General features: G+C 27.8%; 1 protein-coding gene across 1 annotated transcript; it reads right to left on the bottom strand.

Annotated features, from left to right (window-relative positions):
* Nucleotides 1-7,443: 7,443 nt before the first annotated feature.
* On the bottom strand, nucleotides 7,444-9,142 carry LOC114176635 (late embryogenesis abundant protein D-29-like). Its single transcript, XM_028061742.1, has 2 exons — nucleotides 8,061-9,142; nucleotides 7,444-7,787 (listed from the first exon to the last, which is right to left on the bottom strand). The coding sequence occupies exons 1-2, from the start codon at nucleotides 9,040-9,042 to the stop codon at nucleotides 7,654-7,656; spliced, it is 1,116 nt and encodes a 371-aa protein (XP_027917543.1). The 5' UTR covers nucleotides 9,043-9,142; the 3' UTR covers nucleotides 7,444-7,653.
* Between the last annotated feature and the right edge of the window lie 5,709 nt (nucleotides 9,143-14,851).

The following is a 14,851-nucleotide window of genomic DNA, read 5'->3' as shown; positions in this document are numbered from 1 at the left end:
TATTAAGACAGAGTTGCCTTGCCACTAATTTATATATATTTTGAAGACTAATTTAATATTCAATAATTTATAATATTTCATCTTCAACCTACATCAGTTTTTTTTTTTTTTTTCCGAAAAAGATGGACTACGTTATTGGTCAGAAATAGACTAAAATATATATTTATGCAAATTTTTACTATCAATGATTTTTTTTCTAAATTTTATATATTTTTCCATAATTACTGATGGAAACGTTTTTCTTATGGTAATTCAAGAGGATGTTAATTATTTGTCTTTTTTAACTTTTGAAGTCCTTTGAGTGTTGGTTTCGTTATAGTTAGTAAAAAAACAAAGAAAAAGCAAGTGATGCCCTACACGTAAAATATGCAGAACTGGTAATTGTATGGTTTTGTAACTTTTTGGTCTGTCCCACGTTTCTTGCAATTGTGATCCTCCACGCATTCTTTTAATGAACAAAAATTTGGTTAGGTTTGGTTTGTTGTAAATTTACTATGTTGTTAGGTTGTCTAGTCACTCTCAAATCATTGTGAATGAATGTGTTAGCTTTAACAGCGAATACTTCTATTTAAGTCTATAATTTAAAATTTCAAACATAATTCTCATATGAAATTTTTAATTTTCCATTCTGGCTCTTTCTTCTTGTCCTCTTTCTTATTCTAGGTCGGTGTAAATTAATTTTCAGATAGAAAAAAATCATCAATTGGATCATAATCAAAAAATATTTTGTGTTCATTCGGATAAATATAAATATATATTCTACTTAGTAAATATATAAATGTGGAGACTTATATAATATTATTTTTTAATTATTATCTTAATTTAATTGTTTCCCTGGAAATTTTATCTTGTAGTACAATTCTTTTATTTGTTTTATTATTTTTGTTGATTTTATTAGTTATTGTCTTAATATAATTGTTTTCTAAACGAGAGTACTTGAATTATGATATTATGGTCGGTTTAGATTTATTGTATAATTACATACCTTTTAATATTGCTTTATTATAAGAGATATCATAAAAAAATTAGTTATGCATTACTATCTCTTAAAATATTTTTATATTTTTTTAATAACCGTAACAAAGGGAAGATAAAAAATAAAAGTCTATGATTACGATATTTATACTAAACTAGTTACAGTTTATCTGGTGGCAATAGAACCATTTTCACAATACTAAAACAATGTTTCAAATAAAATTAATAACCCTTTTAATATTCAAAAGATATTTATTTATTTACTTGAAAATTGAAAGATATTTTTTCGATAAAATATTAAAAAGAGTTTATATAACAAAATTTAATATTAACCTTTAGAGTCATGAATTATTATCATTATATTCTGTTTATATGAATTTATAAATTACAACTACATAAAAAAAACATATCGAGAGTAAATTATATACAAGTTTAATGCAACTGAGATATCAAAAGAACTAAGTCCCTCATCAGATAAACTATTAGTATTCTCTCGGATTAGACTTATCAAGTATTTATATTAATAACACATGTAAAACAATATATATATATATATATATATATATATATATATATATATATATATATATATATATATATATATATAGCTTGGTTTTTAAATTTCTAACATTTACATATATCTCATCAAATTCTAAGTTAGAGCATTTTAACATTAAATGAAAGTCCGAATGATCTCTAACTATATCTAACACCAACTCAAACTATTTTTACAAAATTAAACTAGAGTTTAATCCACTAATTCTGATTATTCAAATCAATCAAACTTAATAACTTGAGTTTTAGTTTACTTACTAAATAAAACAATACTCTTTAAGAAAATTTATTTTTGAATAAATGATAATAATTACGAGAGACTCTTTAAGTTATTATAAAAAGTCAATCCTAAAAAACCTAATGCGAGACTTTTAAGTTATTATCAAAAAGTCAATCCATAATGCTTACGAATTTATATTAAAATTTATTATTTTTCATCATCTAGTCATGCATGCCCGCGATAACATGCAGACAAAAAAACAAAGCTTAAAAATTAAAATGACAATAAAAATTATTTTGACCAAAATTATTTTTACTAAAAACTAGACCCTTCGTGTTGTTGACTTCAAATTTTTTTTTATACTCAATAAAATATAGAGTAAAATAAAAATTTATTACTTTATAAAATTGAAAATAATTATCACTTTTTTTTCTTCTCAACTTTGAAATATATATTGTACATCAAAAATTAATTTTTTTTCCTTTTTTTCTTTTTTTTTTCCAGTGTACCATTATGATTACCTATGATAACTGAGTTAACCTTGAAAAACAGTATACTATTGTGACCAGATAATTAGTGTAAAATTTATTTATAAAAGTGCTATCTGGTTGTTAACATTTTTCATGTGGTTTATTTCTTTATCATTGAAAAAAAATAAAAAGTACATCCTTTAACATTATGTTTATTAATTATTATATATTATAATTTTGTGGCCAACCAATTCGGATAAGCATTTATGCACATGTTTATATTGCAGCAACCTAACTGGTTCATATATGTCTTTACAAACTGTACTAGGTTTTACTTTGTTGAGGAGTGGGATCCACCACCTATTCAAAACATACCAATCATATTTTAAATGTACCCTTCAATTGTTTGTTGAATTATTATTTTATTTTCTTATATCAAAATATCATTTAATGATTATAACTGTTGATGAGTAGATTAAGAAACTAAGAATAACTTATATATCAAAGTAAAAGGAAGATATAAGATTTGTTTTATGGTAAAAATGATCACTTATATATTTTTTTATAACATAGTAGAGAGAAGCATGAATAAAATGAATATGATAAAAAAATACTTTATTTTTGTTGTGTACTTTAAAGAAGAAATAAGAATGGGGACATTATTTAAGTGGAACACCGACAGAAAAAAAAAAATGTCTCCGTCGGAATATAGAAGAAAAAGAAAATGGGAAAAAACTTATCTATTTATGTCTAATTTTAAAATACTACTTTGAAATATAATTTTTACAATAATAAATAAATTTATGTTTAAAAATTCTATTAAAGTTACATTTTTCGACTATTATAAAATAATTTTTACACAAGTTATTTATTTTAACTCTTTTTCTCCGTTACTCCACATAAAACAATATCCGCTTTTTTAACGTAAGAATTTTTCTTTTCTTTTCTTTTCTTTAATTAATGTATTTAATATAATTAAAAAATTAAAATATATCATAATATTAAGTATTTATAATGTTTCAATGTTAATTTTTAAAATTTAAATAATAAGTAAACAAATATACCTCTATCATTATGTAAAAGAAATTTTTTAATTTTAAAAATTTTCTGAAAGTTAATTTAAACAAAAATATATTAAGTAAATATTTTCAACAATTTTTTTTATGTTGATATATATTTTTTCAAATTCAGTTACTTTTTTATGTTTAATTTTGTTCTTTTTTTCCTATAAATTCTTGACTTTTTTTTATAGAATCACATTGTTTTAATGTTAATTATTTTATCTTCATTGTTTTTTGGCTTATTGTGAATTAGTGACATTAAAACTTGGATGGATAATATATATATATATATATATATATATATATATATATATATATATTATTTACTTGTTTGAGTTTGATAAAAAATATCACAATGAATTCTATCCTGTAAGTTAATGTAATTTTGTATGGTAATAAATATATAAATAAATTTGAAAAATAAAACATCCTTAAATTAGTTAATCCACCAATCCAACCACTCATGATGAATTAAGTTGGTTTACAAAAAAATTTGCTACCAAAAAGTGAGTCAAATATTCATTTATTTTTCTTATTTTGATATTTATTTAGTACCTTATTAATTTTTAATCAACTTAATTTTCATAAAATCCAAAACAAAATTTTTGTATTTCATATTAATTTTTAATATTTTTAGATTGTTTGCATGTTTAATCATACAAAGTTTGTTTTGAAATGATAACTTATAACTTTTTTTTTTTCTAAAAGTTGAACCACACGTTAACAAATTTTGATTATTGAACATACAAACATACAAAATTAATAACTCTTTTAGCGAATTTTAATCACAATTGTTCATATATCATTCCTAATTTTTACTTAGAATTGATTTGTTAATCTTTAAAAAAGTTTTAGATTATGAGTTATGTGATTTATATAATTACTTATTTGTCAACATTTTACAGATTTGTTAGTTATAACATATTATTTGTAATAAATTCTTAACATGTTATGTTTCCAATCTTCTCTTGCTATCTTCATATTATCATTTCAAGAAATTTCAAATTGGTGATAATTTAAAAAAATAAAATTAAACGAGTCATAATTGCAAGATCATTGGTGAAACATTAACAAACATATTTTTATTAAGCTTATATCTCTTGTTTTTCTTTTGCATTTTAGTTTGAATCAAGGTGAAATTTTCAACAGTAAATTGATTATTAACCTTCTACCATGACTTTCGAAAATTTAACTCCATTACACAAATTTTGATTCTTATGGTTTATAAGTTATAACTTTCACCACAAAGGTGTAATGACTAATTATGAAAAAATTATTTTTGTTTTTTAGTAGGTCTCATAGAAACATAAATAACTCTCGCATCACTTTTGAGATTTTATAAATACAATGTGTTATATTACAAATTTTATAATAAGTCTTAATAAAGATTGCAAGGACTTTTAAAACAACTTTAAAAGTTGATGATATCTGAATTAGAAAAATGACTATTTATGGTATGAACAAGAACAAAGAAGATACACTAAACAAAAATGGTGAATTGGTTTCATAATCTTTCTGCAATCTCTGTCTTTGACCACATGCGAAGAAAGTATAAGAAATTCTAAAAGTCGGTGGTTATGTTATTTTTTTACAACAAGGATACTTTCAAAATCTCAATTAAAACGAGGAAGGCATGACAACGTGTTCACAAAACAATAATTTTGGCACACTAAACAAAAAATATTCTTCTCCACTTTACAACATAACAACCTTTTATGTTTCTTTAGCCTTGTCACTTCTTACCTAAAACAAATAATATTTTCAAATCATATCTACATTTAAATTAATCAAACAAACTCCTAAAAAAATAATAGTGATCCACGTCATCGTTAAATTGAATGATCGTGTAGTTACACGTAATAGTTTATTTGTCATATCTCAGCAATTTTTTAACGATTGATTGGAATAAGATTATTAAGTGACCAACCCACATAGACTTTTGATATATGAAAAAAGTTTTAGTATTTTACCCTATTTGATTATTGATATGTGTTTAATATTTATTTTTAATTTTCTCATTATGAGAAATTTTTATATTTTGCATGTTGATATAAAAATAGGAATTTCTTTTAGTTTAAAAATTTGCCAATTTAAATCAACACATGTTGTTGAAAGTGTGATCTGATGATACAACTAAAAAATTTATTAAGGAAAGATATTATAGAGCTAGGTCATCAATGATTTGAATAATTTTTTTTATTGGAAGAAAAAAACAAAATTAAGGTCGGTATTATTTCCCATTAAAAGAAAAATGAGAAAAATATATATATCTATTTATAAGCATTGGAGTTGAAGTTCTCAGATTTAAAAGGCCGACAAATTCATGATTGTAGCCCATAACCCAATTAGCCCATGCAATAAGCCTCAACTCGGCTGTTTCTTCCAACACCCTCTCAATTTTCTTCCTTCACCCCATCAAAGCTTTCGGAAATGTTTTTTCTGGAATTGGAGTGGGTGAATGTCTTCAAAAAAAGTGGGTAAGTGTCTTTCCGAAAAATATTTTCGAAATTGATTCAAAAATAAAATCCAAAATGAAAAGGCGCAAGGAGAAATTTGATGGGTGCAGGAAGAAATAGCCCCTCATATGCTATTTTCACTTCCTCTTCTTCATCTTCTTTTTTAATTTTTTTCTTTTCTCTAAAGTTATCATGTATTCTGAAAAATTAAAAACAAAGACATGTTTTCCATAAAAGTTTCATATAAAACCAAAGTTTTTATGCATCCCCCTCTACTAGGCTGGGTTAAGTTTAAAATTTCCCTATTTACACTTTTTACTTGTTTATTCTTTTCTTAATTTTTCATTATTATAAATACCTTTTATTTCAAAGACCATTTCATGCATGAAGAAGATGAGTAAAACATGGTAACTTCTCTATCTATTTATTCTCTTTCCATATCTCATTTTTTTCATTGTAATAAAAAAAAGGTAAAATAAATTAAAACATAAATAATCTACTTAGCACAACAAATATTACTTACTATATCTCATTTTTAATATAATATAAAAATTATGATTCGATATAATAAGTATTAATATATTTCATTTTTAGTATAATAAATTATTTTACATTTACATAACAAGTATTGATATCTTCTTTCCTAATATAACAAAAAAAAAAATTACAGTTCCATAATAGTTAAGATAACTGATCAATACAGATACTTTAATTTTATTAATTTTGCCTAAACTCAACTAATTAAACTGACTATTAATGTTTGTGAAAGTTAACATTAATATTATTACGTAATTAATCTTGAAAAAATTACTAATAATTTTACATTTATATAAAAAAGCAAAATGTTCTTTAAAATTAATTAAATATAAAAAGTAATAATCACATAATATTTGTTTTAATATTAATAAACATCTAATTACTTCTTGTTTGTATTTAATAAATATCACAAATTTTCTTCCTAATGCGATCAATATGAAAGGTCAATACTGGACCAACTAATATGAAATATAACAGATTATTACTAATTTTATCTTAACTCAGTAAGTACTAAATAAAAAGAAGAAGAAAAACTTGTTCTATAATAGATTTTATGTATTTTAAAAAAACATTTCACAAAAAGTATTATATATATTTCAAGAGAATTATTCTAAAAATAGTAAATTTGTTTTAAAAATTATATTCTCTAACATTTGTTAGAAAATCATATTTTAAAAATTTTAGATAGTCCTAGGTAAGGATGTAAAAAAGAAAAAGACATGTTTCATTAGAAGTCTAATACACACCAAGTTTTTGTTATGTATCCTCTTCCACCAAATTGGGCTAAATTAAGCGTTTCCTATACTTTTTACTTGTTTTCTTTTTTATTTTTTTTTTAAATTCGTCCATTATTTTGAATATCTTTTACTCCAAAAAGACCATCTTTTACATTAAGAAGAGTATGTACCTTGGTAACTTCTCTGATCTGTTTATTCTATTTTTCTTTTTCATAACCCGTATTTCACTTATAAAATGAAATTTAGCAAAGTATTAACTTTATCTCAGTTCAGTGAACACTGAATAAAACTTAATCGAAATCATGAATACTATTTTTTTCTCTAAAAATGATAATCTTATTTCTTTGCCCTTATAAATTAAAGATAGTAAAAGATAGCAAGTTGTTATTGATTTCATCTCCCTTCAACAATTCAATAAGTATCGAATCAAAATTAATCAAAACCACTGAAGAAAATCAACTATTATTTGAACAAAAAACTTAGAAGAAAATATTAGATATTTAGTACAAAGTATTCCATCCTTGACCTGACGTGCACTACATAAAGACACACTCCCACATTTACAAACACAACACATTATTTCTGCAGAATTCAACAACAACTTTTGTGGCATAATTAACAGTTTAAGGCCATGAAGCCATTTCAAAGCTCAGCATCCCTTATATTCTCTTTCACTTCTTCTGATTTTTTCTTGGCAGCTTTTGCTATGTCACTAGCCTTCTGTGCTGCTGCATCCTTCATTTCTCTGGCCTTCTCAGCACTGTAATGACCAGCCTCTGTTCATCACCAACAACAACAAATTAAACCAGCTTTGCCATAAGTCTGCTCTTAATGATGCTTAAAATTGCATATGTTTGAGTCAAGAACATGCTGCAAATGTTCTACTATGTGAAACAAATAAAACACAACATTCATCCTAAAAACTATTAACTTGTTTAAAAAACAAAGAAAAGAGGAAATCAGGCTTTTGATTGTGCGTGTGAAAATGGTTTTTTATATGCGGTATACTGGTTGCAGAGCAGAAATGTTTTTGAAGTTAGTGTACCAACCAGAAGCAAAGTCTTGGAGTTTCTCTTTGGTTCTCTGAGCAGCATCACTGGCGTATTCATTGGTCTTCTGAGCCGTGTCACTGGAATAGTCTTTGGTTCTCTGAGCCGCATCACTGGCATATTCAGATGCCTCTTTGCTTCTCTGAGCAGCATCATTAATAACTTGGTCTTTAGTCTTCTGAGCCGTGTCACTGGCATAATCAGAAGCTTCTCTGCTCTTGTGAGCAGCATCACTTGCATAATCTTTGATATTCTGCCCTGCATTTTGAGCAGTACCACTGATATAGTCCTTGGTCTTCTTGGCAGCATCACTGGCATACTCCTTGGTCTTCTGTGCTCCATCACTGGCCTTTTGAGCACCATAATCTTTGGTTTTCTTTGCAGCATCGCCAGCGTCACTGGCATATTCCTTGGTTTTTTCAGCAGCATAATCTTTTGTTCTCTTAGCAGCATCGCCAGCGTCACTGGCATATTCCTTGGTTTTTTCAGCAGCATAATCTTTAGTCTTCTGTGCAGCATCAGTGGCAGAATCCTTGGTCTTCTGAGCAGCATCAACAACATAGTCCTTGGTCTTCTGAGCAGTATCACAAGCATAATCCTTAGATTTCTGAGCAGCATCACCAGCACAGTCCTTTGATTTCTGTGCAGTGTCACCAGCATATTCCTTTGATTTCTGTGCAGTGTCGGTAGCATAGTCAGAGACTTTCTTCGTGGTGGATTCTTTGGGCTCTTGATCATATTTGAAGCCAAATCCCTCAGTGAGTTTCTCTTTAGCCCATTCTGTCCATGACTCTGCAGCTTCTTTCCCCTCTTTACCAGTGTCCATGGCCTTGTTGGCTGTTTGTGAGGTCTTGGCTTTAGCCTCCTCAAAATCACGACCTTCCTCTTTGGTTGATGGCATGTGGCCAACACTGGTGCAGTTACAGTTCATGGCAAGCAACACCACCGCCATCACCAAAACAAAAACCACCCTGGAAGCCATGATGGTATGAGAAAGGTTAATGTATATAAGTTTGAGAAGAAATAAACAAAGAAGTTTGTGAGATTCCAGAACGAATGAAACAGAAGTTGTGGTGAAGAGTGGTTGGGGATTGGGAGGTTTATATAAGGGAGTGGACTGAAATGATGAACATGGAGGGTGTGATGCATGCAACGTGGCTTCTTTACAAACATGTCAAAATTAAACGTGTCAGTTAGAGGAAGAAATAATGTCTGAAACTGCATGCCATAACATCATTTGCTTCTTAAGGTATAGTTTATGGAGATGGCACGTGTCAGTGAATGTGAAAGCATGGTAGATTGGAAGGGGTTATAATTTTTCTGGTTGCTTCTTGTATTCTCACACCGCCAAAGAACCCCAATTCCATTTGATGGGAATGTAGAAAGGCCTCATCTGTCTTCTATTTACTTTCTTTCTTCTCCCATTAAACAAAATTTTCTATGAAACGTCACCACCGCTTTATCTATTTTTTGTTTAGACTTTGTTTGATTAATATACCTTTTGTTTCTTCGTAGAAAATTAATATAAAAAATGTGAATTGTTTGGGAAGAGTCTCTGACTGCATTTTGGCTATCATCTTGAAGACTTGAAAAGAATTATAGAATGAATCTTCAACTTCTTTCTACAGTATTGGATATATGGCAAAATAATTATTGTTTGAAGAGTAATTAAATGTACCCTTCAAAAGGTAAAATAATTATATGCACATTATATAAAATAGTTTTGTTTCAATAATTTATTTACAATAATGTGAATTGTAAAGTGATGAACAAATGGAAGTTTCATGTGGCTTTTCTTGCAATTGGCTAGTGAGGATTAATCTGAGATAAGGATAGTTCAGGAGTGGGGACGAGTTTCTTTATTTATTTTGAAATAAAATACTGATCATCATACTAATGGAGAGAATTATTTTTCCGTCATTATTACCTATGTAAATACAGACGTGTCTATACACATCTTCTAATATATATAATACAATATTTATTAAGAGTAAAGTGAAATAAATACAAAAAAGAAGAAAAAAATAATTGCTAATTAATGAAAAAAAAACTGTTAAAATTTAGTCTAAAACCTAACTAAAATGATAATTAATAATTTTTAATATAATTATGTAAAAAATTTATATTGATTTATATCTGAAAATGTGAAATGACAATAAAACTATTGTAAGTATAAAACAAGAGCCCAAATGAGAAAAACGTGTAGGAGGAGTATGTATAGTGAAATATAGGGGTACATACAGCAAAAGTCTTGAACTAATGAACGGGTGTAACACATGAAACTGGAGGTATAGAAAGAATATTAGAATGAGCCAAGCCCATACCCAATTTTTTTTCTGCTAGGTTTTATTTTATCATTTTATTATTATTTACTTTATATTTTTTACTTATTGTTGTTTTATTTATTTTTATTTTTATTTTTAAAACATTTTTATCTAAGAACCCAAAAATAAATTCACAGAAGCTTCATATCAGCATCTTCATCCCTGTAAACCAGGCCTTAGCACACCCAAACCACCGTCAGCCATGGCCAATTGGACTCGCCGCCGGCATCGCCTCCGGCATTCGTTTCTTTCTTCGCGCGCCTCTCTTCTTCAGATCACAGAAGCCCTAACCTTAGCTCCATTGCCTTATTCATAATCGCATATTCACCCCCTACCAGAGCCCCATCGAGATTCAAGGAGACTCGATGCTGCCGGCGATTATGTTCTTCTTCTCATTGCGCGACTCCCTCTTCCTCTCTTCTATTCGCCAGATTTTGAGTTAAATGCGTGATTCGCCAAGGAGAGCAAAGAGTAGCCCAAGCTACGCTGCCACGGGAGGCGTCACAGTGCCTATTAAACCCAGGCGTGCTACCATTGCTTTCGCTAGTGCAAGCGCCACTCTCGAACCTTCGCCAGTAAAAGGCCGCCGCAGGTGACGCGCCATCGCTACTGCCGATCCTCATTAAGTCTTCTCCGGCGTCGATTTCTCCTTCCTCACCTCGAGCTCTGGCATCATTTCGTTCTCACCTCCGCTACATCGCCTACTGCCGATTACCAATGCTGCTGCGATGATTTCTCCACTGCTGTTGCTACCAGCTCTGCTCGCGCACACAATTTGCCATTTCTCTCACCGTGAAACCCTCTTTATTCTGTTTAGGTAATGAAGTCTTAAAAACAGGGGATAATAACTTCACCCGGTCCTGAATGGATTGAATTCGGCCTCTGTATTTCCTGTGTGATTCTTTTATGTTTGTTTCTCATCTTCTTCTATTGTTCTTATTCTATTATTCGTTCTGTACTGATTTCTGGATGAATTTTGCGAATATGAATAGGTGAAAATCGTGAGGATAGTAGAAATAACACGTAGCAACAGTGTGCATCAGAGGTGTAGTGAAGATGCAATAGTGCAACAAATGAAATTTCATCAATCGGCAATGACTTAAACTCAGAAATAAGGTAATATGAATAAGAACCTTCGTTGTAGCGTCATCTTCGGGTTCTAACTCCTTCAATTTCCAGAACTTAATTTCCTCTGCAAAAATCTTCTCACTCGTTCTTCTTCAATTCAGTGTTTCTTCTTCGTTATGTAATTTGCTTTGTTGAAAACTTCTTTGTTATGTTTCTGATGCGCGTTCTCTCTCTCCTCTTTTTTTTTACGCTGTGGTGAATGAGAAACTGTGTTGGTAATGTGTGTGGTTGCTATGGAGATGAAGAAGAAGACGGGCGTGTGAGAGATTTTTCAGCTCCGGGGAAAGAGGTGATGAAGTGTGAAGGTGATGAACCAAACGTGATTTAGCGAAGGAACAAATAAAATGAAAAAAAGCAGAGGAGGCTATTCAAACGTCCCTATTCCCTCCCTTTTCTGTTATGTGTATATTGGTGTGTGATGTGTGAGCTCGCGTGGAACAACCATTGATCTCTTGGTGATTGAATGGAGATGATAAAAACATGAATTCCCCCAAATAATCGTTCCTGTGTGCTCTAATTGCTAATTTAAAATAGACATTTGTTGCAAATCAATGATATCCACGTGTAAGAGTGTAAGTGGAGAGAATTTTGAGGGTGCTGTGAAAAGAAGAGGGTGTATGAGTATAAAGAGAAATTGGATTATAAACCCAATAGAAAATCTTGTAAACATATATGGAAATGAGAGTAAAAACATTCACGGAGTTTCTCCTTACACCTCCAAAGAGTTCTACTGTACATCTAAAAGAATTTAAATTTCCTATAATACCTCTCTGAACTCTTTGACTATTAAGCGATAAAAGTTAAAAAAGATTTTCTTTGCCTTTGTGGTAAAATCCTTAACCGACTTTCGAAATCCGATAAAATCCTAAACCGGCTTTCGAAATTCGGTGAATAGTGTCAAACGTATTTGAAATTATTAACCAGCATTTGAAGTCCGGTTAAGTGATTTAACGGAATTCAATATCTGTTTTATTTGTATACCGGCCGGTAACGAAATTCTAAATCAGTTTTTTTTTTTTTGAACCGATATTCGTAATATAGTTGGTGATTTTAATTTAGTTATTTTTTTATTTAATTTGTTTATAAGATTTAATTTCAATTGTTTTATAATTTATGTATTAATTATTTAATTTTAGATTATTTATATTTGATATAAGTACATTAAATAAAATTTTATTAATTTAATTTTTTAGGTATTTGCCTTTATAATATCTAGATTAATTTTATTTAATTATTTTCAAATGTTAGTATATAAATATAAACTTTAAATAAAAAAATAGTTTACTAAACTTAAATAATAAAATTTTATTTAATGTACTTATATAAAATATAAATAATCTAAACTTAAATAATTAATACATAAATTATAAAATAATTGAAGTTAAATCTTATAAACAAATCAAATAAAAAAAATAAGAAAATTAAAATCACCAACTCTACTACAAATGCCGCTTTAAAAAAAAACTGATTTAGAATTTCGTTAAAAGCTTAACCGGACTTCGAATGCCGATAGACAATTTCATAACCAGGCTTCGAATGCCGGTATACAAAGAAAAAAGATTTCGAATTTCGTTAAATCATTTAACCAGACTTCAAATGTCGGTTCACAATTTAAAATCCGTTTGACACTATTCACCGGGTTTCGAAAGCCAGTTAAAGATTTTACCGGATTTCGAAAGCCGGTTAAGGATTTTACCGGATTTTAAAATATGAAAAAACTCGTGATTTCACAGCAAAGGCAGAGATAATCTTTTTTTAACTTTTACCGTTTAATAGTTAAAGGGTTCAGAGGGGTATTATAGAAAATTTAAATTCTTTTAGAGGTACAGTAAAACTCTTTGGAGTTGCAGGAAGAAACCCCCGGCATTCACCTGGTCAGGTCCAAATAAAATAGTAGGGTGAATATAAAAATAGATTGGGCCTAAAAACATGGTAAAAAATGAAAGTTATGTTTTCCTTCTTTTTTTTTTCTTGTCATCGTATTTAAAAAAAATCATTTTCTAATTTGTTTTAAATTAAAATATTTAATTAACATTTTTAAAATATTTTTAATTTTTTTAAGAAACTTTTATTTTTATCCTTTTTTATTTATCACACTCCTTTTGAATTATTTTGGAATCAAGTTTTATTAGCTTGAATGAAATTGAGTTGTTGACACAATACATTAATAAATATTATAATATCTTACTTGAATGAAATTGTAAACCAAAAAAATTAAACTAATAATAATTTGAATTTACACAAATCTTTTATTTTTTAAATTTTAATTTATGTTAGACGGTAATAAACAGGATCCATGACTTCATGAAAATAACTTAGAAAGTAAAAAAAAAAGTATATAAAAAGTCATCCAAACAATATTTTAGATTATAACAATAAATAACAAATAAAAATATTGTAAGAAAGTAAAATTGATCAAATATAAATGACTTAATATAGCATTAAATGAAATTACACAGACGAACAAAAAAATGTATAATTAAAAGTATGGATGAAAAATATATAGTTAAGAGTATCATGGAAAATTTAATAGAAATATGAGAAAAACTTTCATATATCAAATTAGTCAAATCATTAAAAGAAAATGAATATTATTTTAACGACACAAAAGTCTTTAAATGAAATAAAAATTATGAATTAATAAAAATAAAGAAGATACATTTTTTTAATATTACTTAATAAATAAAGGGTTTATACACTTTGAAATTGAGAGTCAACAATTCTTTTTTGTGTAAAAAGAATTAAAGAAAAATAAAAACAATCAAATTTGAAACCTAAAAGTTATTTGGTTCTTTCGAAGATAGTAGAAAAAATTATGTAAAAAAAAAGTTATGAAAATTAAGATTAATATATATATATATATATATATATATATATATATATTCATGAATTTAGTTTTAATAAGAAAAATGATTTTTGATACTATAGTTTTAGGATAAAATTGTTAAAAAAAATGAATTTTTGTATTTACAAAAAAAATGATAGATTAAAAGGTAAAATAATAAATGTGAAGCAGATGTAAATTTTTTTTTGAATGTTAAAATAACATGATGCTTTCGATAAAGACATTGATAATTTGACTTAGTTAGAATGTTTTCAACTTGACTAAAATTATAAATTCAATTGACTGAGTTTGAGGTTATGCTTCCTTAATGTAGTGTGGTTTAATTTTGATTGATTGACATACCTCAACCAAAACCTACCAAACTTTAAATTAAAATTCACTGCAGTGCTCCTGAATTCAAAGCAGTACTCACTCTTACCAGCTAATCGATAATAAGTTTGAAGGATAATCATCAGGCTTATAATTAATGCAAAATCTTAAAGAAACAGCAACCA

The sequence above is a fragment of the Vigna unguiculata genome, chromosome 3 (assembly GCF_004118075.2).
Source record: "Vigna unguiculata cultivar IT97K-499-35 chromosome 3, ASM411807v1, whole genome shotgun sequence".
In the NCBI taxonomy this organism is placed as follows: domain Eukaryota; kingdom Viridiplantae; phylum Streptophyta; class Magnoliopsida; order Fabales; family Fabaceae; genus Vigna; species Vigna unguiculata.
The sequence above is the reverse complement of the archived record's forward strand: the minus strand, read 5'-3'. Positions and strand labels throughout refer to the sequence as shown.

Coding starts and splice junctions, on each gene's coding strand:
- LOC114176635 (XM_028061742.1), bottom strand. CDS start 9,042: ATGGCTTCCAGGGTGGTTTTTGTTTTGGTGATGGCGGTGGTGTTGCTT. Junction 7,788..8,060: donor ACTCCAAGACTTTGCTTCTG/GTTGGTACACTA, acceptor GGTGATGAACAG/AGGCTGGTCATTACAGTGCT.